The 27,235-nt window shown below is 37.9% G+C and overlaps 2 protein-coding genes across 3 annotated transcripts in view; both read left to right on the top strand.

The window, feature by feature from the left end:
* Nucleotides 1-27,235, top strand: part of SYT14 (synaptotagmin 14) — a 143,744-nt gene that overhangs the window by 37,869 nt on the left and 78,640 nt on the right. For both annotated transcript variants that reach the window (XM_079761946.1, XM_079761947.1), the window contains exons 3-4: nucleotides 17,437-17,601; nucleotides 25,050-25,265. In XM_079761946.1, the coding sequence (XP_079618072.1) occupies nucleotides 17,437-17,601; nucleotides 25,050-25,265 (381 nt within the window). The remainder of the gene's footprint in view (nucleotides 1-17,436; nucleotides 17,602-25,049; nucleotides 25,266-27,235) is intronic.
* Nucleotides 19,551-20,671, top strand: LOC307093714 (uncharacterized protein; the record flags this gene model as incomplete). Its single annotated transcript, XM_079762008.1, has 1 exon — nucleotides 19,551-20,671. The coding sequence occupies exon 1, from the start codon at nucleotides 19,718-19,720 to the stop codon at nucleotides 20,669-20,671; it is 954 nt and encodes a 317-aa protein (XP_079618134.1). The 5' UTR covers nucleotides 19,551-19,717.

Below are 27,235 nucleotides of genomic sequence, written 5' to 3'. Positions count from 1 at the left end.
CTTATAAATTTTACCTAAAATAAAAATTTATTGAACTTAATTTTTTCAAATAGTTAATACATATTTTCCTGATTATTTAAGGACTATAAATTCACTAGTAAACATTTGGGAAACATTAAAAACAGCATGTGTGCCCAGGCAGCATGGCTCAGTGGTTGAGCATCAACCTATGAGCCAGGAGGTCATGGTTCAGGTTCCAGTCAGGGCACATGCCTGGATTGTGGGCTCGATCCCCAGTGACAGGCAGCCAATCAATGATCCTCTCATCATTGATGTTTCCATCTCTCTCTCCCTCTTCCTTCCTCTCTGAAATCAATAAAAATATATTTTTTTAAAAAAAGAAAAGAAAAATAGCATGTGTTATCCTTCTACCCAGGATGGCAGCACTATTTATTGAATAGCCAGCAAATTTTATTTTTTCTATAGATTTGAAATTTATTTATCCTATACCAATTTACTCTGTATAGCTGATTATTTTTATATTGTTTCTTTGTTCTATCCTTTAAATATTGTACTACTTAATTACAATTTGTTAATATATTCTTTAATACTTGGTTTAGTGAAACCTCATTACGACTTTTTGGACACCTGGAGTTGATTTGTATGTAGATTCATTCCCCCCCTCATCTTCCTGATTTTCCCAACACAGTCTATTGAAAAGATGGTTTCTCTCCAGTGCTCTGCAGCCCTCGTTGTCATATCAGAATCCACATGTGCATGTGTCTGTTTCTGACCTCTAATCTGTGCAATTGGTCTATTGTGTATCCTGCGCCAACACTCCCTCTTTTTAATTCCAGTTTTAAAATAATTCTTGATGTCTCATACAGCATCACCAGACAGGTTGTTATTTTTGTGCTCACCAAGCAACGTTTTAATTACTGTTTTAGCTTTTTAGGTGCCCTAATACCAGGAAGATGAATGTCCCGATTTCACATGCTGTTAACATTTCCGCAATTTTAAGGGATTTCTCCAGTGTAAGTTTTAAAAAAAGTTGTTCCTAATATCTCCCCATTTGAATCTGACTAATACCTCTGTGCCTAAATTCATTTTCTCATGTAGGTCCTGTAGACTTTGATACGTTTTTGACTTTCGAACCAACCAATGAATGCATAAATGAGTGGAGCAACAAATCGATGTCTCTCTCTTTCTCCCCCTCCCTCCCTCCCTCCCTCTTCCCATTCTCCCTCTCTCCCTGCCTTCCTCTCTAAAACCAATCAATCAATAAAAATTAAACAGACAACTAGCTCCCTTTAGACCATTACATGATCCTTCTCAGCAGTTAGGATTTGTAAGTGCCTGAATATGAAATTTTTGAGCATAGATTATGATTTTTTTTATGAAACAAGTGATTCCTGTCCCTAAAACAAATACTGAGTATCAGCATATTCTAGGCCCTGTGCTAGGTATTAGGAAGGGAACCAGAGGCCTTGCTTTCATGGAGCTGTCTTGTGAAGGAGACGGATAAGTACACTGGCAGTTTTGATCCACTGTGATGAGTCCTGTGAAAGAGGCATGCTCAGGGCACCATGCGGGAATACAGTTAAGGTGTCTTACTCATCCAATCAAGTCCGAGAAGGCTTTCTGGAGGAATCTACACTTGATCAGGATCCCAAAAGGTAAGAGATTCGAATTGGCAAGATCAAGTGACGAGAGAAAGAAGGCAGAGAAGGGCAGTTCAGTTACTATATGGGGAAACCTGGAGTTTCTTCTTTGCAAAGAGCCTGGGACACACTGGAAACATAATCCTACCTAATAAAATGGTAATATGCAAATTGACCGCACCTTCGCTACGCCCAAACCATGCCCACCAGCCCAAGCCACGCCCACCAGCCAATCAGGAGCGAGTATGCAAATTAACCCAACCAAGATGGCTACAGCCACAGAGAGCAAAGTTTCCCAGGCAACAGAGGAAGCCAAGCTTTCCGCCTGCCCTTGCCAGGCCTAAGCCTCCACTCAAGCTACAAAGTTTCAATTATAGAAGGTAAACAAATTCGAACAGAATGGCGGCAGCCACGGAGCTGGAGAGACCAGGCCAGGGTTGCCCGCGGCAACGGAGAAAGCAAAGCTTTCCGCATACCCTGGCCGGGCCCAGGCCTCCGCTTAAGGCTACAAAGTTTCAATTATAGAAGGTGAATTAACCCAAACAGAAATGGCTGCCAGCCGTGGAGCATGCAGGAGGCTTGGCTCCGCTCCAGGCTACAAAGTTTCAATTGTAGAAGGTAAATAAATTCCAGATAACCAGGGCCTCCGCTTGGGTCGCCAGGGGGCGTGGCCGGCCTGCAAACCACCATAGGCCCCTTGCTCAGGCCGCCCTATGCCCCAAGGGAACCCCCACCCTGATTCGGGACACCCTTCAGGGCAAACCAGCTGGCCCCCACTCCTGCACCAGGCCTCTGTCCTATCTAATAAAAGAGTAATATGCAGATTGACCATCACTCCAACACACAATATGGCTACCCCCATGTAGTCAAAGATCCTGCCCCCATGTGGACACAAGATGGCCACCACAAAATGGCCAGCAGGGGAGGGCAGTTGGGAGACACCTGGCCTGCAAGGGAGGGCAGTTGGAGGTGATCAACCCTGCAGGGGAGGGCAGGTAGGGGTGACCGGGCCGGCAGAGGAGGGAAGTTGGGGGCAAACAGGCTGGCAGGGGAGCAGTTAGGCATCAATCAGGCTGGCAGCAGAGTGGTTAGGGGGTGATCAGGCTGGCAGGCAGAAGCAGTTAGGGGCAATCAGGAAGGCAGGCAGGTGAGCAGTTGGGAGCCAGCAGTCCTGGATTGTGAGAGGGATAACCAACTTCCCGTTTAGGCCCGATCCCAGTGGGATCCGGCCTAAACGGGCAGTTCGACATCCCTCGAGGGGTCCCAGATTGGAGAGGGTACAGATTGGGCTGAGGGACACCCCCCCTCCATGCATGAATTTCGTGCACCGGGCCTCTAGTACTTTTTATAAATCAGAAACTCTGTCTTAGAAATTTTCATTCCCAATTCGTAGGAAGTACTCAGCAATTTATCTTGGACAGTTGTAAAAGCTTTTTTTTTTTTTTTTTTTAAATTCTCACCTAAGGTCATGCTTCTGTTGATTTGAGAGAGAGGGAGAGAAACATTAATTGGTTGCCTTCCCTGTTTGACCTGATCAAATTCTTGTCTTTCGTGTAAATGAATTTAAATGAGAAAATTCCAGAGGATTGCATTGTGATGAAGCCAATTCTATTAAAGCAACGAAAGCAAGCGAGTTTATTGAAGAAGTGAGGCAAGCAAATCTATACAGCTGGCTTATGCAGGGCAGACGGGCTCTCGGCTAATCTGAAGAGCAGGTTGGGTGGGAGGGTGAGGCGTTACACGTCCTCTTGCCTGTAGGTTTCAGAATTCCTCTGCTGAAACTTTCGGTACCGATGCATTCTCAAGGCCCCCTTTCACTTTGTTGTGGCCTTCCCAGAATTCATGGGAAGCACCTGGCAATTTTATCTTGCCAAGCCTTGAGGCTGCTGGCTTCTCTGTATAGGGAATAAAACTGCCCTTTTTTCCTTTCCCCTCCCCACCCTAGTTTCCTGCACGCTCTCCTTAGGGAGGCTTTTAGCCATTTGCTCCGTGTCCTTGGCTGGGGAAGATAATGGCTTGTTACTTACACGCCTGCTGCAAATTGCCCACACTGTTTGGCCTTGTTTTAGCTTTCTTGTCTTAGTTTCCCTATTCCACTTGCCCTGGAACTTCCCTAGTTTCTTTATTATCCTGTAACATATGTATTTACTATGCTATACTTTTTATTGTTATGTAAAAGTAGTTCGTACTTAAAAAAAGTTTGTTATAGCACCCTATGCCATGTTGCACTGGTAGCAGTCTTAGACAGCCTGTATTTACTATGTCTCTTGACCGCACCATTTTCTCTTGTGCTTGATTTAGTCTCTTGTTTTGTATGTAACACGCGGTACAGGCTTGTAGCCCGGCTCGGATAAGTGCACTCTATGATGTTCGTACAACAACGAAATCACCTAGCGACGTTTCTCAGGACATATTCCTGTTGTTAAGCGACACACACCCATCAAGAGGTACACCCCATCCCTTCATCTTTTGGTCTTTTCACTCTAAATGACCTAGAAGGCTAATGTTCCAAACTTCATTAGTATTTCACCTCAGTCACTATTTTAACCAGAAGAGAGTGACTTGTCGCTTTAATAAGCATCACAATGAATTGAACTCTAGTTCTCAGAAATGTTTTCTTCCTTTAGGAATGTGGCAGTGCTTTGAAGTTGAGGCTAAGTGGGAGAATATATATGTCTCTGGGTGTCCAGAGGAAGCAAAAAAGATGGAAATAATTTTCAAAAGATTTACAGAGGTTTGGCTGCCACCACCTGAATTTAGAGAAAACTGAGGAGGAGAGACTTAAAGAAGAAAGTCTGAGACAGGAGGAGTTGATATTTTCTCTTTAAATAAATTAGCAGTCGGAGTTGTAATAGACTGACCTGGCCTTTAGGTCTTGCTTGTGCTAGCAAAGACAAACTTTACTTAGAAAATATCAAGCTCCCAGTAGCACCTATTCCAAGTTGCAAAACAAAAATTAAGCTTAATAGTATTCTAAAAGTTTTTCTAAAGGGGATGATATTGTATCTATACCCTATTTCTGTTTTACTATGGCATCTAAACCAGTTTCCCTCTAAAACCTATTAAATACTAGTGGCCCGGTGCATGGATTTGTGCACATTGAAAGGAAATTAATTAGAAGAAAGATTCATGCAGTAAACATTTATTTTTAAATTGCCAGTGCCCTTCACATGTACGGGCCGGTCAGTCACGCGCGATTGGCGCCAGCGAGAGCATGCATGAGTCAGTGTTGCGTGTCATATGTACCAGCCGGTCGGACGGACAGTCAGTCACTTAGCCTTTTATATACACTGAGTGGCCAGATTATTATGATCTCTGAACGCATAATAATCTGGCCACTGAGTGTGTGTGTGTGTGTGTGTGTGTGTGTGTGTGTGTGTGTGTGTATACATTAGAGGCCTGATGCATGAATTCGTGAACCATGACCTGGCAAGCCTGGCCAGGGGGAGGGTACATGGGCAGTTGGCCGGCCTGCCTGCTGGTCGAACTCCCGGTCAAGGGGACAATTTGCATATTAGCCTTTTATTATATAGGATATACACTGAGTGGCCAGATTATTATGTGTTCAGAGATCATAATAATCTGGCCACTCAGTGTATATAGATTGCCAAATTTTTACAAATATCTGTTTATGTTGTTAATGCTTTTTTTCCTTTATATACAGTTTCATTGACAAATTTTTTTTGTTTGCTTTTTTCTTTTATTTCTTATTGTGAAATCTCCTAATCCATCATTTAATTAATAAAAAAACCTTCTGAATTACTGGATGTACTTTAGTGTTTTTATGCAATTATAATGATTACCATTAATTTATTTGTTGATTTGAAAATTCTCAAAATTCCTTTATGAATATGAACTTGTTAAATATTTTCATGACAGTAACTTTAGCCATTTGGGACTTGTTTAAATAGAACCCCTTAGCCTTTCTCTCAAGCAAATTGTTAATTCAGTCCTCTAAATTTTATGCTCTTACAGTCTGTCCTTTTAAAAAATATATATTTTATTGATTTTTTACAGAGGGGAAGGGAGAGGAATAGAGTTAGAAACATCGATGAGAGAGAAACATCCATCAACTGCCTTCTGTACACCCTCCACTGGGGATGTGCCTGCAGCCAAGGTACATGCCCTTGACCAGAATCGAACCTGGGACCTTTCAGTCCGCAGGCCGATACTCTCTGCACTGAGCCAAACCAGCTAGGGCATCTTACAGCCTTTCTTGATGGCCTGTTTGCATTCTTAATCCCCACAGTATTTCTGTAACTGATATTTTGGATATCATTACAGGTCATTTTCTATATTTCTAATCTGAGAGTTCTATATTATGTGGTCTAACTGTGTACACTAAACCTTAGATAAATACCTTTTTGTCATTTCTCCTATAGTATAAATTAATTTCAACCTTTACATTAGGCCTTTTAACATATGTTTAGTGAATTTGTTTTTGTTTCTCTCTGAGTCTTTTAATGTTCTCAGTTTTATTTGGAAATTGGAGACCAGACTGCTTTAATAAGAATCTGAGAGCATAAAAGAAGGCTTAGTTTTCACCTGTCAGAAACTTTACACTGCTGATTTCTACTTGACTTTTGTCATACCATTATTTATTTTTTATTTTTTCCTGACGCATTCTACTAAGCCAACATTTTCATTAACCTTTATTAGTATTTTGGGCCCTGGAGGGATAGTAACGTGAAATTATCCCTATTGAACTTAATTTTATTTTGATATATTATTCCTTTAATATATCGAGGTCCCTCATGGATACATCTTTCTTTTAATGAATTAGCAACCACGCTCAACCTAGTGTTCCTAGGACCTTTTACAAAATTAATAACATATTCTCAATTCCTTCATCCAGGTCATTGGTAAAGGTATTAGGTAACAGTACGTAGAGTGACTTTCTTTAAGCTGGTTATGAGGCATTGCGTTTTAGATGTAATCCTACATTCTTTTGTATATATTCATTCTATCTACCTACCTACCTATCATCTATCCGTTACTGGTGTTTGGGGATTTGGGGTTCCCCAAGACAGAAATCGAGAGGAAATCCCAGAGGAATTTCCAGACAGATTTTATGAAGCTTATGCTCGAGCATAAGGGAGGCAGCACGGAGGAAAGGAAGGGCCTCTGAACTGGCTTGGGGGCTGGCTCTGCTGGGCTGTTTTTATAAGCTGGGGACAAAGCCGGTTCACACGTGGAATTTTCCACGTGCCGTTGGAGAAGCAGGCAGTTAAAAGAGAGAGAAAATTTTGCTTTTTTTTTTTTTTTGAACAGGAAGTAGAGGGGCGATGACATTCTTGTGGCTGACTTATCAGTGTTTCTTCTAGCCACCTGGCTTTCTTGGGATCAGGATAGGGGCTGCTGGGTGCTGGGTGGCTCCAGCTCTGTGGGGTTTTTATCCAGTGTCCTGGGGATCCCAGGCCCAGGTTCCTATGCTGTCCCATATATGTATATATTTCAGCACCCTGTCACCTACACAACTATTTGCTGTTTCCTGACTCAAGTTGCTGGGCCAGAAAAAGAATATTCAGCTGGGGAGGGAGTGACTTGAATGGCCCCTTTAGCATTAGACCTAGTCACCAGTAAGGGCAAGGTCTGGGCAGCGAGGTTTGTACAAGCAAAAAAAAAAACAAACCCCAACAAAATCGGTTCTGTACCAGTATGTGTCTCAGAGAGATCAGATCCCATGTGGTAGGGCTGCCATAAGCCTCCTGACTTACTTGGGCTTTCAGATCTTAATTTAGAATCTAGATCTGATCTGTAAATTTGTTGACTAAACTGAAGTTTCATTTTAGAGAAAATTGTGGTATTTATTTGGGAAAGTTAGACATCATATGTTTTCCTTGTCTACATAATTAGTCATTCTTTCATGGAAGGAAATTAAGTTATCTTGACAGTTTTCTGAGACGTAAAGGTTGCTCCTTGGTTTCACGTGTTTTTCTAGATAATTGAACGTTGGTATTTTGATAACTTGGACTAATATTTTCTCATATAACTGCCATGGTATTTTTTTTTTTAAATCTGCAACTTTTAAAATATGTTCACAAAATCACTAAGTCATTCATGTGTTGTTAGGTGATTGTGATAGGATGCCATGGATTGGAAGGTCTCTATTGTTGGAAATAGAAGCATCAATGAAGCAAGTACAGAAAAAGCATTTTTAAGATTAATCCAGGATATGTGTTTATACCTTTACTAGTCTGTATATAGGAGACAGCCTGAGGTCTAGTTCTCCATTCCCAACCTTATTTCTACTAGAGTGACTTATCACTTCCATGTTTAAAATACTTTATTGAGTCCTCTTTGCCCTCAGGATAAAGTTCAAAGTCCATTTTTCCAAGGACTTTGATGGTTTTGTCCTTGCTTGCTACCCAGCTTTTTCTCTCCACACTTTGTCTTTTATTCTATCCCCTCACCGTGCCATTACCTCTTGCCTCCGGGCCTTTTTGCTATAAATACTCTCCTACCTTTTTGCTTTGCACCTTGCTCTTTCTCATTCTAGAATCTTCCTCTTTCCTGTAGGAGTCACTTCCTCCAGGAAGTCTTCTCCTGTCTCCCAAGTCAAGGCTAGGTGCCCCTGTCGTATTTACGTCGGTGAGTTCAGGGACCAACTTGTTTTGTTCCGACTTCACTCCTATTGCTTGCAATTTAGGGAGTAAATTACCGTCAAGTTGGTACTTTTCAGACTTTTCCACTGAAAGAAAAGAGAATTTTTAAAGTCAACTTAAAATAAAAAGACATTTCCTTCTTAAACTGTGTAATACTTTCCTAAATCTCCAACTGAAGTAGACACCACCGAATCTTACCCAGCCACTGCTTCTGTTCAGCCCTGGGAGTAGTGCTGGTTTTGTTACATTTGCTTTGGTTAACCTGCAGCACCACTCCTTATCTTATAAAGCAATTTAAATTGAAATTAGTCCCTTACTTTAATGGTTGAAAATTTGTATTTACAACCTCTGAAAGACCCAACCTCCAGCCGCTTCCTAGTTGATTCTGCTCCAGCACTGCCGCGCTTGCTCACTGATTGCTCAGAAACTCTGTCTGCAGCTGAAATTGGAGTGGGTTACAGCTGTTTTAAAAATATTTTTGCTTTCATGATATCCGTGGGTATGTATGTATATATATATATATCATCAAAAAAGGTAGAAAGGCATCACTTTGCAAATAGAGCTGCACATTCTTTATTCAGACTGCGTTGAGAATTCAAGCAAATAGTTCTTTACATTCAAATTCCTGTATGAAAGTAGGAGCATAATAAGATGTGGAGCTCTTACCACCACTCTCACGTGCTGGACCTGTTTAGTGGAAATAAGAACACATGATAATGCTTTTAAGGTAGATGGACTTTTGATTGCATACATATGTAGTCAGACACAGTACATCCATATGCCTTGAACTGTGCAGTGTTTTTAGTAAAGATGGTGTCTTCTCAAAATGGACCAAGTTTAGGGCAAAAAGAAACAAAAAAGAGAAAGACTTTTTAAGGTGAGCAAAGGATATTTTAATCACTTCAGGAAGAGAAATAGAGAGTGACATTAGCAAGATGATGGACTAGGAGGTCACCACACTTTCCGTCCACACAAACGACTAAACAGCTACAGATGAAAATAGTTCCAGGACAGCTGTGCACTATAGTGAGGAAGCTGCTGCAATCCAGTGGGACAAAACAACTGAGTACAGCTCCATAGAAAAGCATAGGATGCATTTTACTGGCATCACCTTGACCTCTAGTCCTCCAGAGCTTGACACCCAAAGGGATTCCCTTGGCTATGACCTCCCCTTAGAAGGGAACAGAATAGCTCTGGCTCATGTGTCTCTGTGGTTAGAGCATCTGCCCTCGCACCCAAGGGTCATGGGTTTGATTCCCAGTCAAGGGCATGTGCCTGGGTTGCATGTTCCATCACTGGCCACAGTCCGGGTGCAGGTGGGAGGCAACTGATTGACGTGTCTCTCTCGCATCAATATTTCTCCCTCCCTTCTTCTCTCCCTTCCTCCCTCCCTCCTTCTCTCCCTTCCTCTTACCTTCCCTCCCTCCCTCCCTTTTACTTTTTCTGAAAAAGCAATGGAAAAAATATCCTCATTCATGATTAAAATTCTCAAAAGATATTGAAGGAACTTAACCTCACTACAATAAAGGCCGTCTATATATGTCCACAGTTAACATCATAATCAACGGGGAAAACTGAAAGCTTTTCTTTTAAGATTCAGTATAAGGTACAGCAAAGGATTCCCCTTTTTAGCATAGAAGCTCTAGCCAGAGCCATTAGACAAGAAAAAGATATAAAAGGCATTCAAATTAGAAAGGAAGAAGTATCTCTTTTTATAAATGACAAAGACATCCCCTGTTTATGGATTAGAAGAATTAATATTGGTAAAATGCCCATACTACCCAAAGTGACCTATAAATTCAGTGGAATCCCTATCAAAAGCCCAATGGCATTTTTTTACAGAAGTAGAAAAAACAATCCTAAAATTTGCATGAAACCACAAAAGACCTCAAATAGCCAAAGAAATTTTGAGCTAGAAGAACAAAGCTGGAAGCATCATACTGATTTCAAACTGTATTACAAAGCTGCAGTAATCAAAACATCATGATACTGGCATTAAAAAAGAGATAATATACCAGTGGAAAAAATAGAGCGCCCAGACTAAGTCCATGTATCTACAGTCAACTGTTCAACAAGGGTGCCAAGAACACAGGAGGGAGAGGAGGATAGTCTTTTCAGTAATGGTGTTGGGAAAACTGGATATCTACATGCAGAAAAATGAACTGGGCCTTTATTTTACAACCATATAACAAATCAACTCAAAATGGATTAAAGACTTAAATGTAAGACACGAAACTGTAAAACTACTAGAAGAAAACATAGGGAAGAAGCTTGACATTGGTCTGGGGGAGGATTTTTTTTATATGACATCAAAAGCAAGATAACGAAAGCAAAAATAAACAAGTGGGATTGCATTAAACTAAAAAGCTTCTGCACAGCAAAGGAAACAATCATCCGAGTGCAAAGGTAACCTATGTCAGGGGAGAAAATATTTGCAGACCATATATCTGCTAAGTGGTTAATATCTAAAATATTACAACTGAATAACAAAAGTTTTAACATTGATTTAGGATTTTTTGTTATTACAATATTGAATGAAGTTTTAATTTATTACACGGCGCTTAAAAGAAATATTCTATGTGGTTTGACATTTCAAACAAGTTGGGTAGAATTTATTTTGTCAACGTTGTCAGGTCACGTTCCCCAGAGGCCAGTTTTACTTCTCACATCCTAGGTCTCACTGCCATCTGTGCCTTCCCCTCTGTTGTCCCTGTAAGTTACTCAGCAGGGAATTATATCACTTCTGAATAATTGCTTTTTTTTCCACTGACTTTTTAAACATAAAATCAAGTTAATAGTTATATATTATTATATACCTTTCCTTGATTATATGCCATTTTCCAGCTTTGCATCATTTCTATCATAATATATAAAAATTTCAAGAGAGATTTTATGTATGCAAGTAGCTGAGGTGTTACAAAAGGAAGTTTAAACACATTAAATTGATCTTTTATCTTTCTACATTGTTTTGTAAAAATACTGATAATTTCTCTATTTTCTGCTCAAACCGGAGCAAAGCATATTGTGGAATTTTTCTGATTAGAAAAAATATTTAGGGCTTGTTAAATGGAAAGTGTTTTGTTTTCTTTTAAATGAAAGTTGACTTCTTACATAGTTCACATTTTGTTGAAGAGCTAGAGTTGCATCTATTAAATTAATTATTAAAGCCTCCATGACATGTAGTTGGAGGACTAGTGTTTCATGCCCAGAAGGACAAAGCAGCAATACAGACCTTATAATGCAAATTGTAAGTTGTTTCTTTTTATCCTTCTTTTTAAAAGAACTATAAGAAGCATAGGTACTTTTTATTTAAATTTGCATTTAAAATATAATGGACAGAATAGTTTGGTAAAATTTGTTTTACAATGTATGATTTGTTTGGATAAAAATGTTTTCTTGAGAGAAGAGTATTGTACATATACATTAATATTGAAAATATGTTGGCTTAATAAGTATTTCCCTTATACTTATTTTTATGTATATCCTAGTATTTTTTTAATAAACTTTACTAGAAAATGTTCTTTCGTGATAAAATGCCAACTAGAATTTGGGTGAATTCTGCAATACTTTCAAGTCAAAGTGGATTTGCACTGGTTTTTATTTTGTAAGACTATTATTTTGTCATTTTTTTTCTTTGTCATGGTCAAGTGAATTTTATTGTTTTTATTGAAGCTTGAATTTTTGACAAAAATTATATTTTTATAAATTTATCTTTTGTGTATATATATATATGTGTGTGTGTGTGTGTGTGTGTGTATTTGTGTGTGTATATATATATTTGTGAGTATATAGTAAAGATAACAACTAAAGCCAGTAAGTATACAGAACATAAATAATCAGTAATCTTTGATAAGCTAAACTTTTTTGTTATTTTCTGGTGACATTATTCTCTCTTGTACTTTTTTCACTTTGCAGTATTGTCTTCATATACAGGATCATATAGCTCACAGAAACCTTATCTATATTTTTGTTGAGCATTACTAATGAACATCTGCTTACTGTTCTATAGAATACTTTTAGTTTTTAAACTTTTATAAACTTTTCAAACATGCTATATTACATATTAATGTGACATTGATTTAGTTTCTAAGCATAGTGCTAAAATTAATTTTAGAAATTTTGAAAAGTATCTTGAATATAAAAATTATGATTCCAGTTTTATAACTTACATAGCTATTTTGAGAAAGTTGAAATAATTTGCTATCTTTTAACATATATAAAAGGTAAAACACAAAATATGTTTCCATAATATATGTAGTAAGCCACATTACTTGGATCACATAGCTTTCCCTTTTTATATTGCAGGTTGGCAGATAAGGAAGCCGTGTTGCTTGGTGTTTGGGACCATGGGCTCTGAAGGCAGAATGACTGGGGTCAAATCCAGGTTCTGCCATTTCCTAGATTTGTGACTGACCTTAGACGAGCTAACTACTCCCTGGGCCTCAGTTTGCTAATCTAAAGTCTAAGATAATGTATGGCACTTAACTGTCATAAAATAGTTTTCAGTATTAAAGTTTAAACTGGAAGAGAGTATAACAGTGCCTGGCAAATAGGAAGCAATAGGGATTAATATCTAACGTTCGGGGTTCAGAAGTCAGTGTGCCTGCATTCAAATCAAGATTCCGTCGCTAAATAATAATTTTAAGAACTCAAAAATTGTATTTTTTTTCTGAGCTTCAATGCCCATATCTATACACTTGGGTTGTATTGAGGTTGTGGCTGTGTGCTGTTAGAGATTTTTGAAGATCCCCCTTAAGAGGTATTATGTATGCATTTTAAAATATCATTTACTTGTTTGCAGTGGATGATCTAGAATGTTTTGAAAACAAGTAGGTTTATGTGTAGGTAGATTAACCAGAATCTTAGAAATATTTATGCTTCAGAAGCAGATTCATAATAGAAATAAAATGTTGGCAGTAAATTTCCCTCTTATTCTGGATGAAAATATATTTTATATTAGTGAGACCTGAGTTAGTATAATTTCAGTTTTTTGATGGGGTTATAGCATTTATGTCTTTAGTTTAACTTTAGTGTATCTCTATTGCAGTTTTATGCACAGGTGGCATTTATCCAATGTTTTCACACTTAGAACTGTAACTGGCCAACTTGTGACATCATGTCATTTGAAATAAATATTATTCTAATCCTGAGATAAGGGTGAAAATAGAAGCCTGAAGCTTTTTAATACTTTCTGTTAGAAACTATGTTATTTATTATCTACAGCCATGTTATCATTTAAAAATTTTAAGTGTGTAAGATTTTTTCAGTGAAGGTAGAAAATGGACATTTGGTCAGACAATGGATAAAATGGGAGCTCTGTGAGTAGTATCTTTATATTAGACACTAGAGGCCCGGGGCATGAAAATTCATGCACAGGAGGGGGTTGTCCCTCAGCCCTGCCTGCCCCCTATCACAGTCCAGGAGCCCTCAGGGGCAGGAGGTGACCCAGCGATCAGGGGAAAGTGACACTCCATCACACCTCTGCTGCTGCCAGTGCTGGCAGTGCAAGCCTCTGTCAGCCCTGGTTACCTGAGCCTCAGGCGGCCCTGGGCGGCTGGGTAGCCACCATCCGAGACTTGCCTGCACCTGGGGCCAGCCCTTGGTGGCTGGGGGCTAAGGTGACTGGGGGACTCCAGAGGTAGGCGCACAGAGTGGCTGGGCCCACCCGAAGGTGGGGCTAAGGGGACTGAGAGCCACCATCTTGTGGCTATAGGTGCTGCCATCTTTGAGGGCATGACAGTCAATTAGCATATTCCCTCTTTATTAGATAGGATCTTTCTTCTTTTCCTCGTGGGGAACGATTTTTTGTTAATTTGTCCCATGTCACAGTATATATTTATCTAAACATGTGTAAAGTAAGAGACTTACCATTAATAAAGCCTGTTGCCTGTCGTGCGCCACTTGGGCTGTGTTGAGTCAGTGGAGTCTTTCGCATGGACCAGGGGGAGCAAAGGGAACACTCCCAGAGGGTTTGTACCTGGCCTGCGCCTCGCCAGAGCACTAGGCTCTTACCTCTTTCCCAGGCATCCACACGGAAGCGTCCTGCTGGCCTTTCCCATGTAACGTGTCAAGCACTGACTTCTTTGTCTACGTCTCTCTTTAGCCCCATTCCCTAAACCACATGCCTTCCTTACATTTTTTCCTTTGGTTAATAGTGTTACCATCCACTTAAGCTGGAAACGTTAGAATTATCCTAACCTCCCCTTCACCCACACTCTCTACGTTGGGTTATTACCCGTTTCCTGGAACAAAGACTGAAATTTGCTTCTCTGTGTCACTGCTACCACTTGATGTAAGGACTCACATTTTATCTCTCTCTCTCTTCCATTTTTTTTTTGGGGGGGGGAAGCAAAAAAAAAAACAAAAACGAACCCAAAACCTCATATTTTGCTGCCATTCACTTTCTACTGCATTTCAGTTTTCTAATTGTTTTAAGCAGAACAGTTCAACAAGTATCAAAGATTTAGGATGACATTGAAGGTTCTTGGACGTTTCAGACCTTGCTTTCATCTGCAGTCACAGCTCGGCGGGTATATTTTATCTCTCCTGAACAAACAATTCATTCACTTGCAGTTGTTTATTTAATGTCAGCTACGTGGCATTGTGCTAGGTGCTTTGAGAAGACAGAGGTAACCAAGAGAGCCATGAGGGTGCCCCATTAGTGCGTAGAGAATGTGCGCACATTGTCTCTGACCATGCTCTTTCATCTGCTCTTCTGGTGTTTAATAGCATTCTATTAATTTTTCATGCCCTGCTCAAGTGTCATTTCCTTTCTGAAGTGTTCGTCACTACCTCAAGTAGTATTTCTTCTTTGTGCTCCAGTAATACTTGATATTCATACCTCTAGTACTTACCCTGTTATACTTGTCTATAGTTGATCTTTCCCCCTAGGTTAAATTTAAATATGGGAAGGAGGGAGATGAAAGAGGAACACAGAAATCAGGATTGAGGCAAGAAGGGAAGGAGAGAAGGAAAACAGGACAAGCAGGATGAGAAATAGTTGAAAACAGACTCTGAAGCCAGACAGGGTTTGAATCCTGGCTCTTCGACTTTACTGGCTGGGCACATTGTTTATATCTTTGTATCACAGTTTATAGTGGGAATCATAATGGCATAATTGTGAAGATTAAAAGAGTTCATATATGTACTAGTAAAGTGTTTAAAACAGTGCATGCTGTGTGTGTTTATTGCTGTTTTTGTTAGCAATAGCTTAAGTGACATGAGCTATGTTTTCTCTCTCATTTCGTTTTCTAAGAAATGGGAGATTTTCAGGCCACATATTATCACTTTTAAGGCATCAAATTTCTGAGTGAGTTTTGGGCCTGGGGTAGAGCGGAGCTCCTATACATATTTGCTATTTACAGTGTAATAGTGACTATAAGGATATTGCGCATTTTGCTTCTTCGTGAACTCTAGTAAGCATTTTGCCCTTTCATACCAGATTCTGTCTTGCTTCTGAACTTCCTAGCTTTTAGAAACCCTGATGATGATTCTTCTGTTTTCATTGTTATCGCACCCTTTTGGCTTGGTGCATACCACTGCTTTTGTCATTTACCTGAGGTCTTTGTATTAAAATATTATTTTCTTTCCTGACTATTCTTCAGCCCGAAAGCGAGGGGGGCAGGACATAGCTGTCTTCTTAGTTCTAGTAGCAAGAGCTGTTCCTCAGCATCAGCCTGATACTCACATAGCACCTCCCATTCCTATCCCCTCCTGCACTCACTCTCAGTGCCCTCCCTGGCAGTACCACTCTCTGCTCCCACCCTCTGTCACAAGACCGTTGGCCCCGCTGTGAACAGGTGCAGTGTCCTATCCGTTCTACACCTGGGATGTCTGGCTTTCACAGGAGATTAGAGCACTCCTCATTGGCTGGTTGGTGACTTCATTTTAAACAAGTGAGTTGGATGCTAATTGTCAAGGCTCTTCCGACTAAGAAAAGAATCTTGGAGGAGATGACATTTTAGTTGTGGAGGAAGAAAGCAGGTTGTAGGTTGTAGAGGGTATTTGAGGCTTAGGATTTATTCTCAGTTGATACTTGAGTATTCTCTTTAAGGCACTGGGGATACAAAACTTGAGTTCCTGTTACCTCCAAATGATTGGCATAGTGACAAATAATGCAGATGTTGAAAGGAAAGAGGGGTTGCTGAGGATTGGTGAAGTTGGAGAAGATTTTGTCTGTTTTTCTATGCTACAAGATCTCCATGGATGATTTCATGTGTTCCTTTGAGATCAGATCTTCTTGAGAATCTGGGGGTTCATCACAACAAAGTTTTACTGCGTTTCTAGACTATACAATGATCTCCTGTCTCTGCACTTTTGCACATGCTGTTTCTTTTGCCTGGAATAGTGTTAACTCAGCTAATTCTTACTAATTCTTAAAATGTAATCATTGAGGTCATAACTTTCAGAAAAGATTACTTGATTTTTCAGCACTGGATCAGGTTTTTCTATGGGTCTCATAGTCCCTACCTCTCTCCCCTCCCCCACATCATAGCCTTTATTATGCCATGTTGTCACTGCTTTCATCAGACTGTTCATGGAAGACAGAAACTGTGTATATGATCATGCTTGGTGTATGGCTGATGCTCCAAAAATATTGGTTGGTTGAATGGATGAGTGGGATGTGGTAGAGGGGGGATATGGTAGAGAAGAGACTTGCTCATTACAGCAGTGGGAAGAGATAGAGCAAAAACAAGGTGTATAGTAATTTATGGACCTGATTCTGAGACAATGAGTGGGACCATTTGATTGGAGTAAAATATTGAAGGGAGAGGCTGGAACTTTGAATGTCAGGTTAAGTCCAGAGTTTATTTAATAAAAAAAGGGCCATTGAAGCTTTTAGAGATATGAGTAATGATATACATTCTCACAAATTTGATTAAATAATACGCTCTTGCATGGGAAATATTTTTTGTAATTCTTGTGTTAAAATGTTTGTAATACTCTTCAATGAACTAAATGTAAAACTGCCAAGTTTGAAGACTTTGTCTTTTAAGATTGTTCTAACGTAATTTATAGGGAAACTTTTAGAAGAGTTGAACAAATTTTCTTGAGTGAATTGAATAACTTGTTAAACTGTGCCGTTTGTCTTATAAACTAAACTCTTGTGAACTATGACAATTTTAAAATATAATTTTAAAAAGATAGTAATCTAACATTTCTATGGGGGTTTCCTTATTTGTAGTTAAAAGAGGAGTGAATGCTTACAGCTGTGACTTTTCTCTCTCTAGTATCTCCAGAGGCAGTTGGATTTTTGTCAGCGGTTGGGGTGTTTATTATCTTGATGCTGCTCCTTTTTCTCTATATTAATAAGAAGTTCTGTTTTGAAAATGTTGGCGCATTTCCAGATCTTGGTTCAGGATACAGTACAAGGAAGAATTCACAAGATAAAATTTGTAAGTATCATCACTGCTTCTCGTTTGTTCTTTGTATCTGTGCTATCCTATTATTTTTAAAAATACATACTAAAAAGATTGGTTTTGACATACTATAAATGAACATTTGAACCACTATTCTGTGAGAATAAAAGATCTATTAAGTAAATTAGGTTTAGTAATCTTTCTGTTGTCCACAAATTGCTAATCTATTGCATAAAGATGAATTGCTACTACTACACAATAACTTATTTTTAAGATAAAATGTTGACTTTTGAGACTATAAAGTTAATAGATATGCTTTAAGAAGAAGGGAGAATTTTTTGTTGCTTTGTCTAGCTTAAATCTCTTATCCAAATAACTCTTGAATTAGCTTTCCCCCCATGTCCCTAGAAAGCTTTTGGAAGTACTCACTCTTTTCTTTACCTGCTGTTGGGTTCTCAGCTGATAGATAATTGGATTGTTTGGAGAAGGTTTTCTTTAGTAACTTGGTGTATAAAGTCTGGTTAGAAAAATTAGTGTTCCTTTCCCTTCCTTGGCATGTATAGGCATTGTATCACTTACTGTTACTCAATATTAGGAAAGACGAGGGAGGGCTGTAATATTGTTCTTTCTCTTAAGGAAACATTTTCCTTGGAGTTATTTTTTAAAGTTATTGAGTTCCTTATTTGCTGTTTCCGAAGACTGGGTTGTATAAATGACAGCAGGAGCAAGTTGACCATTGTCATGGCAGGGCGTTAGTGTGGAAGAATTGTGAGGCATCACACAGAGAAACTTTGCTTTCCTGGTCAAAGTGCATGTATTGGAGAGATGTTTTTCTCTTCTGGTAACTTAAAAAGTGATCGCCTCATTGTAAAAATCTATTTGCTATTGAATTACATCTGTCACTTGCATTAGGAAGCTGTAGTACTTTATGCGGTTTTGATTTGTTTCTGGTTATTCAACCCTGCATTTTGATCATTTGTATAAAATGAACTGGCTAAAGCTATCTCTAGGCGGCCTCCAGTAATTCTCTGGATCAGCATTTGTGATGTTTCTTGGTCCAATGACCCCTTACTTTCTTAAAAATTATTGAGGTCCCCAAAGAACTTTTGTTTATATGAGTTGTATCTATTGATATGCATCATATTAGAAGTTAAAGCGGAGGAGAGTTTAAAATATATTTCTCAATTTACTTATTAAAACAACAATAAGTCTATGACATGTTAATATAAATAACATTTTAATTAAAAAGTATATTTATTAAAACAAATTTGGTGAGAAGAGTGACATTGTTTTACATTTTTGGAACATCTCTGATGACTGGCATAGAAGAAAGGGACAGCTGGGTTCTCACATCTGCTTCTGCATTCAGTCTGTCATGTAGTCGCTGAAGACTCCAGTGTTCTTTTGTGAGCAAATAAAAATGAGAGGATAAATATCTCCTTACTATTATTATAAAAATAGTTTTGACCTTGAGAATCCATTGGAAAGTTCTCAGGGAACTTAATTTTTCTGAGCCTGGTTTTTCTTTCACTTATTAAATAGGAATAACAGTGTTTATCTCCTAGAGTTATTATAAGATTAAATAAAGTAAAATTTATAAATCACAATGCTTTGCATGTCATAGCTACTGAGAAAATGTTCACCCTCTGCTCCCCCCCCCCCCTTTCTAACCTCTGTGCACAATTGCTTACATATTTTCCCCTTACTGTTTTTCTTAATTTGAAGTGATATTGGTAGTTTGTTTATAAGATAGGGTAGTTCCCCTGCATAGACTATGAATAAATTAACAAAAAGTAAATAGTAAAAATCCTTTTTATACTTCTTCTTACAGGTATAGAATTAAAAACCAGTAGTATTTGAGGGGAAAATAATTGTCTTGCTGCTGTTATGATAGCTTTGGAGTGGGAAAAAATATTATACTTAAAAGCAAGTGGTTTGATTTTTCTTTTTCTGGAAGAGTCTTTGCTTCGACATGCTTCTTCAAATGCATAATGCATTTACAGAAAGATTTAAAAAGCCACCATGCGAAATACTAATATCGAGCTCAGAAATAGCAACATTTAAGCAAATGTTAAATTCAAATTCCAAGTGGTTGATATTTTGAGAAGAGAAAATTTCATTCTTGTACCCTGTAGGGACAAGGAAATAGAAAATGGCATTTTTCAGAAAATTGCAGCGGAGTCTGCCCTCCGTGTCCTCCCTGGTGGACACGATCAGTAACGCTGTGGAAGACCTGACCACTGCTGTCGGGGAGGTCAGCTATGCTTTAAGTGACGCGGTTTCTGAACAGGTGACAAGTATGATGAATGGCTTTCAAACAGAAGAGGAAAGGTCTTCAGCAGCGGGAGCTGTGGATACTTCTAAACAAGAAGACGCCGTGTCACCAGAAGTCTCCAAGAACACCGATTGTCAGGAAACACCATCCGATTTAGAGCACACAGCAAATCAAAGGAATTGTTATACTACTTCAGTTCCACAAAGGCAAGATCAAGGAACAAATGAAGAAAGACCGTTTAAACAGATTAATGATAGGCAACAGATGCTATCAAAATGTCAAGAAACCAATAAAGCTGGTAATTCTGTGGAAGGCCATGTGAGTGACGGTGGGATATCAGTTGTTGAGCAGAATGCAAGGGCTGGATCTATTTGCCAAGAACTTGGACCTACAGACAGGTATAAAAACATTGGCTTAGGAATTTCTAGTAATGGTAAGAATGATTTAAAGGAGGTAAGGTGTCAAGAAACGAGAGAAAAACATTTAAAGAAAGCTGAAAACCATATTAAAAGGAAAGGATCGAAAGGAAATGAGTGTTCAGGAAATGAGAACTCTCCAAAAGATATTTTGGAGAGCAATAGACATGTGATAAGGAAATCCATTATGAAAGAAGACAAACATCTAGCACCATCAACTAGCTCTAAAGATAAATTACATGGAAAAATCAAAGAACATATAAATGCAACAAAAGGCTACAAAGTGAAAGGAGACATACAAACAAAGAAAAGTGAAGCCATTTCTGCCAAGAAAGGAAAAGCAAAGAGTAAAGATGAAAAATATTCTAAGATAATACCAGGAAAAGGTGAGGTCTCCTACTGTGGATTTGAGTGATAAAATTTCTCTTGATTTTTGAAATTAGGAAAATATCATCCAAATTTCTGAACTTTCCTATACATGCCTATATATCTGTTTTGAGACTTTCTTTATTCTTCTTACTGGGAGACATATTTAAAATCATTTTTTCTCTCACAATCATTTCAAAGAGCAATACACACACTAAGTATTGCCTCTGGTCCCTGCATTATTTGGCCAATTTTCAACAACCTTAATTTTTTAAATGTCTGGTTTGTTGTTGTTTTTTTACAACCAGAAACTCCATGGCTTTCTTAAGTAGTGTGAATCCTTTAGTTGGAGTTTATTTTTAGTTGCATTTAAATTTTTATTTTTGTAACTAACGCCAAAGTCCTTTGTACAGTGTTGCTCTTCAAGTCCATCCTAGTCAGTACCTATATCAATTGTTTTATATTTTCCTTTGGGAGCAATAGATTTTATTTTTTGAGTAACATGCTTCAGGATATGTGTCTGTTCAGTTAGCCATACATGTTCATACAGTGAATATACATAAACAATCTATTATTATTCATGAATTCTCTACAGAATTAAGATTCCAATTAAACATTTATAGTTTTCCACCACAATATGTATAACAATTTTCAAAACAACCAATAGTTATTTGGTTTTGGTTGCAGAATTGCTTCAGAATCCTAGTAATTATTTCTGTTAATACCATAATTTCCATTTATTGCTGGTCTGATCCCAAGGCCAAAAGTATACTGGCTTTTATTTATAAAATATGTACCTAGAACTTTTCAATAAATTTAGATTCTCATAAAATAACAAAATATGAGTAATAGCAGAAATGAGGAAGACTTTTTCAGTTCTGCATGGATTTATATGGAATAAGGATCTGCTATTTATCAATTATATGAATGTTTTTTTAAATGATATAATAGAGGCTGACTCAGGATGAATGAGCTAACTAAAAAGGGAACACCAGTTTTCGGAAATACTGTTAGCCTTCCACATCTATGGATTCCATAATTGTGGATTTAGCCAACTAAAGATTGAATATATATATTCAATATATATTATATATATATACACACACACACACACACACACACACACACACATATTAAATGTTACTTTGTCGCTGACATGTACTGTGTAGTTAGGCCTGTGATGGTTGTATCTGTACTGAACATGTATACACTTTTTTTTCTTATTAATCCCTAAACAATACAGTATATCAAGTATTTATATAGCATTTATATTGTATTGGGTATTATAAGTAATCTAGAGATGGTTTATTTATTTTTGAGCATATTATCCCTTTATTTTTAATTTTTTCTTTATTAATTAAGGTATGATTTAAAGTATGTGGCAGGATGTACATAAGGGACCTGAGCATCCTTGGATTTTGCTATCTGCAGAAAGTACTAGAACCAATCCTCTGTGAATGCCAAAGGTCAACTTTATGTCCATTTTTAATCTACTCTTCTAGTAGCCTTTTGAATGTTAGGCTCGGAGGTTTTTGGTAACCTATTATTACATGAAGTAGCAGAAATAAAGAAAGACATAAATATTAAGTAGAATAGTTTACATATTATTTTGTTCATAAAATATGAGTAGGGTGCACTCTGGAAATAAATACTTGACAAGTAGCAGTACAGAGTTTTAAATTTTGTCTTGATTTGTTTTCATTAAGAAGCATTCTGGTACCTAAAGAAACCAAATAGCTTTCAAATATTCCAGATTATAATCAGCACTAAAACAGGTTATATTCTAAAAATCCTTTTAAAACTTATTTGACTCATAGATTATCTCTTTATGTAGCCAAACTGTGATATTACTAGTTCCCGTGTACTTGGTTCTGACATAAAGCTTATCAGGTACAAAAAGAGAGGGAGAGTTTCCTTCTCTATTTCTGAATGCAGGGCTACTTTAGGCAGTATTTTATAATATATGAAGTGTGACTGTGGAATTTCTAGTTATTGTCCTCAGTGCCTTAAGATCACCCCCATGGTATCCCCAAAAGTCTGAAAGCTCTGAACTGGAAGTCACAACGCCTAGGTTCTGGACCAGATCTGCCATTATCTTGTCACCGCCCAATAGAACTTCCTGCAAGGATGGACGAGTTTTGCTTATCCATATTACTTGGTATAAGAACCACTGTCTCACATGCCTACTGAACAATTGAAATGTAGTTAGTAGCACTGTCGAACTGGATTTAAAATTTTACTTTTAATTGTTTAAATAGCTGCACGTGGCTAGTGAAAAGTTTGGCAACGCAGAAATGTTGGTCATAGTTTTACCCTATTGTGATTTGGTTTTATTGGATTAAAAGGTGGGACTTAAACCAGGTGACACCTAAGCTCTAACTCTAAACATTCAATTCCTGTCCCATATTGTAAAATTACTTATCCTGCGACTCCCCACTTGGATTTCAAACCTTGATTTCTTTAGTACAGATCATCTCAACTGAATATAAAGAAAAAAATATCTAGACCTCACAAATTCTACCTTCTGTGGTCACTTCATCTTTCTAGAGTTGATTTATAATTCTAAGGAGGTTGCATCTTAGTTTAAATGCATCTTAGCATGCTGCAGTTTTAAAAGTTTTACCTTTTTAAAAGGTAACCACTAGTGCTTTTAAAGATAATAAAGAATTTATGACACCTAAAATTTTTATATTAAATATAGGTATATGTAAGAAAAACTTTTCCTAGTAATTTCACCATTTGCAGATAATAAGTGTTAAGTTTTTGTATATCTTTCCACACATTTTTGTATGTGTATATAAATATATACTGCATGTATGTGTGTATCTACTGCATGTAGGCGAGTGTTCGTGTGTGTGTGTGTGTATATATATATATACTTAAAATGAGATTATGAATATACCTTCTATTTTATGACCTTAGTTATTTTTTCCCTGTGAGTTCTTATAAGTTGACTTCATTTTCATTCACTGCGTAGTATATCATTGCATCGATATATCATAATTTGCTTAACCAAGGCCCAGTGACGGATGTTTAGGTTTTACTTTATTTTTTGTTTTTTTTCCGCTATTGAACACAATGCACTGAATTGTCTTAAATATATATGTTTGCTCACCTATTACTCTCTTAGGCTGAATTCTTAGAAATGGAATTGATAAATTCTTAGAAATGGATCAAATACTGTACAGATTTAAAAGCTTAATATGCATTACCAAATTGCTCTCTAGAAAAGTTTTACCAACTATAATTTCACTAATAATACAGTGTGGGCAAAAGTAGGCTTACAGTTGTAATACAAATAATACAATAGTAATAAGTAATACTCTGCCCTTGTGGCTCAGTTGGTTGGGGTGTTGTCCCATACACCAAAAGGTTGCGGGTTTGAACCCCATCAGGGAGTGTACAGGAGGCAACTGATCGATGCATATCTCTCTCCCCCTCTGCCACTCTGCCCCTCTGCCCCCTCCCCTATCTCTCTCTCCCTCTCCCTCTCTTTCCCTCCCACTCTCTAAAGTCAATAAAAAAACATATTCTCAGGTGAGAACTAAAAATAAATAAACTCTGTTTCTTTAGATGTCTGTTTCACGTATACACAACTATAAACCTACTTTTGCCCACTCATGTATATGTTTGCCCATTTGTCTGTTTCAATTCTAGTATAAGAACTATCAATTTTGAAAATTTCAGCTAAGATCATAATATCTTTTGTAACATGAATTATTTGAATCATGTCCGTATGTTTTGGCAATACCTATAACATCCTTTGTATACTACTGATCCTTTAGAAAAATTGTGTAAAATGACGGGCCTTATTATTTTCTTTATGTGTAACATTGTAGGAAAATCCCTGTGACTAACATTATTTATGTAATTGGAGTATACAAATGAATCTTTTTCTATTAAAACATAAAATCTAGCCCTAGCCAGTTTGGCTCAGTGGATAGAGTGTCGGCCTGCGGACTGAAAGGTCTTGGGGTTTGATTCCAGTCAAGGGCACATGCCTGGGTTGCGGGCGCGATTCCCAGTACGGGGCATGCAGGAGGCAGCCCATCAATGAGTCTCTCCATTGATGTTTCTATCTCTCTCTCCCTCTCTCTTCCCCTCTGAAATCAATAAAAATATTTTTAAAAACCCCATAAAATCTAAATCTTGAGCTTTAAAAAAAAGTCTTGGGCTTTTTAAGTGAAAAGTTTATACTTCTCTAAAACTGAAAATTTAGCTTGTGTATTTGTTTATATGTATTTATATATTTGTGTGTGTATGGATATATATGACATATATACATGTGTATATCATACATATACATATACACGTGTGTGTGTGTATATATATATATATATACATATATATATATATAAAACTATAACAAATTCATCATTCTTTATTGCATTAAAATTTTGATTTGCTCTCCTTGTTGTTGCAAATAGATAATTCCTACATGGACAGAGATGAGCATGGTTCATCCTCTGAAAGTGAAGATGAAGCACTGGGTAAATACCATGAGGCCTTATCCCGAACACACAATTCCAGACTACCATTGGCTGATTCTAGACAAAAGAACTATACTTGGGAAACAAGACAAAAATACAGTCCTCTGTCTGCAGAGTATGATGGATATAGTAGTGAAGCATCAATAGATGAAGGTAAGATCAGTTTTATTTTTTTAGATGACACACTATAGTGTTAGATAATTTGTGCCGAAAATTCTAGGCATCTGTGTTGTGGCTGTACAATCAACAACAGCAGGTACAGGAGAGTCACATTTCTGGGAATATAACTTATTCAAATTTATATCTTTGGGCTCAAGCTGAAAACCAAAACACCCAAAACAAAACACTAAATAATTTAAATACAGTAGTAATTCTAGCTCTTTTTCCACCATGAGCATATGCCTAGCAAGCATGACGCGAAAGACGGGGATATGCTGTTCTCTCAGATGGAATCAGCTCCTGAATACCTGTTCCAGGAACTGATACGGTCTAAGTACCTCAGAGTGTTGACTATGGTGCCTGAGTGTAAATGTGTGCGCTTTCCTTCAATGTGGCCTCCGAGCATGAGCCAAATACTCCATGTGGCACACAGCAGAGGAAATGGTGATGTTTGTTCCGCGCAGGAGGAAAAACTGTCGAGATGGGCTCATTGAGAGCTGGTACTGTATTATACTGTGCTTTAAGGATGATTTAAAGACTTTCAAAGATTATTTTGTCTCTAATTGATTTTTGCCTCATGTACTGACATTGACTTTAAAATTATATAGAAGTCATAAGTCCTCTCTCACATGTTTTTACATCTTTCTACAAGAGAAATAGGTTTTAACAATTAAAGCTTATTTATTTCCACATTTAAGTAAGTTGTTCATGTGCTTGTTATAATATATGACTACTCATATATAATTATGATCTTTATACCCAGATCTAAAGAAAAGAGCAGTATATCTTAGTGTATTATTATACCAAACCATCCTTAATTTTATAGCTGTGGTTGGTGTTTTAGGGCCTATTCCAATCGATGGCTTAAAGTCTTACCCCAGCACATACTGTAGTCAAAGGAGCTACATCATCTTTTTTTGTATTTGGCTTAATGCTAACTAAAGATTGAAACCTCTTTTTATTTCTACTAGTAACCAATATTTCTAATAGAAACTAATCAAGTACTGAGGAATTACTATATAGAAAGATCATTTTGAGGTGCTAGAGAAGAAATAAAGCATATTAGACATGGACTGTGCCCTCATAGATACCTTTCTAGCGATGACGAAAATAAGACTTGTGTTCACAAAGGTAACCAAATAATGCAAAGCAGTCAAGCCAGTCCTCAACTTGTTCACACCCCTGGCACGTGGATAGCAGAGCCGAAAGAGAAGTTTGAAGCCTGACCCTTTTTCACATCCTGGCTCTATGACTTAACATATTAACTATGAAACCTTGGGCAGTGCAGTTCATTGTTGATAGGTTTGTTTTATTGTCTCTGAAATGTGGATAATACCTCTGTGATAGGGCTGTTATGAACGCTGAATGACATGTGTGGTCGTTGTCAGCAGAGTGTCCACAGCTAACAGGGAAGCGATCCGTAAATGGTTGTTGTCAGGGGGAGTGGTGAGAGCAGTGATGGAGATGATAGTAGTCATGAGCGAGCCCCGAGTTTGTAACCTGTGACCCTCAACACGTCTCTTTTTGTAGCTTCAGTTTGGGATTTTTCCCTATTTATTTCTCCTTCTCCCGCGTTCCCTACACGTCTCTGCTGTCCTGTTATCCTAGCGTGGCTCTGTGTCTGGGGCAGCGCAGTGAGGAGAGGAGCGTAAACCTCAGTGGCTCTTCTGTTCTTGCCGAAACCGCTGGAGCTGGCGAATATTCTACCTCAATATGTAGGACCCATCTGTACTTGTCTACCACCACTGCCCTCAATTATTTGATAAAACATCCAGGGTAGATGGATTTTAGGCATTCTGAAATGAGATTTATTTATTTCATAAACACTTGTTGAAGTCTTTTTATGTGCCACTCTAGGGACTATGGGTGAAATAGGAATAAAACGAGCTTCTTTCAAAGAGCCAGGGACTGGGGGAGGAACACCGTGAGTACATGTGTACTGTAATGTGATGAGAGGTCTTCTG

Source organism: Cnephaeus nilssonii (assembly GCF_951640355.1).
Source record: "Cnephaeus nilssonii genome assembly, chromosome: 21".
Taxonomy (NCBI): domain Eukaryota; kingdom Metazoa; phylum Chordata; class Mammalia; order Chiroptera; family Vespertilionidae; genus Cnephaeus; species Cnephaeus nilssonii.
This window is presented reverse-complemented; position numbering and strand designations above follow the sequence as displayed.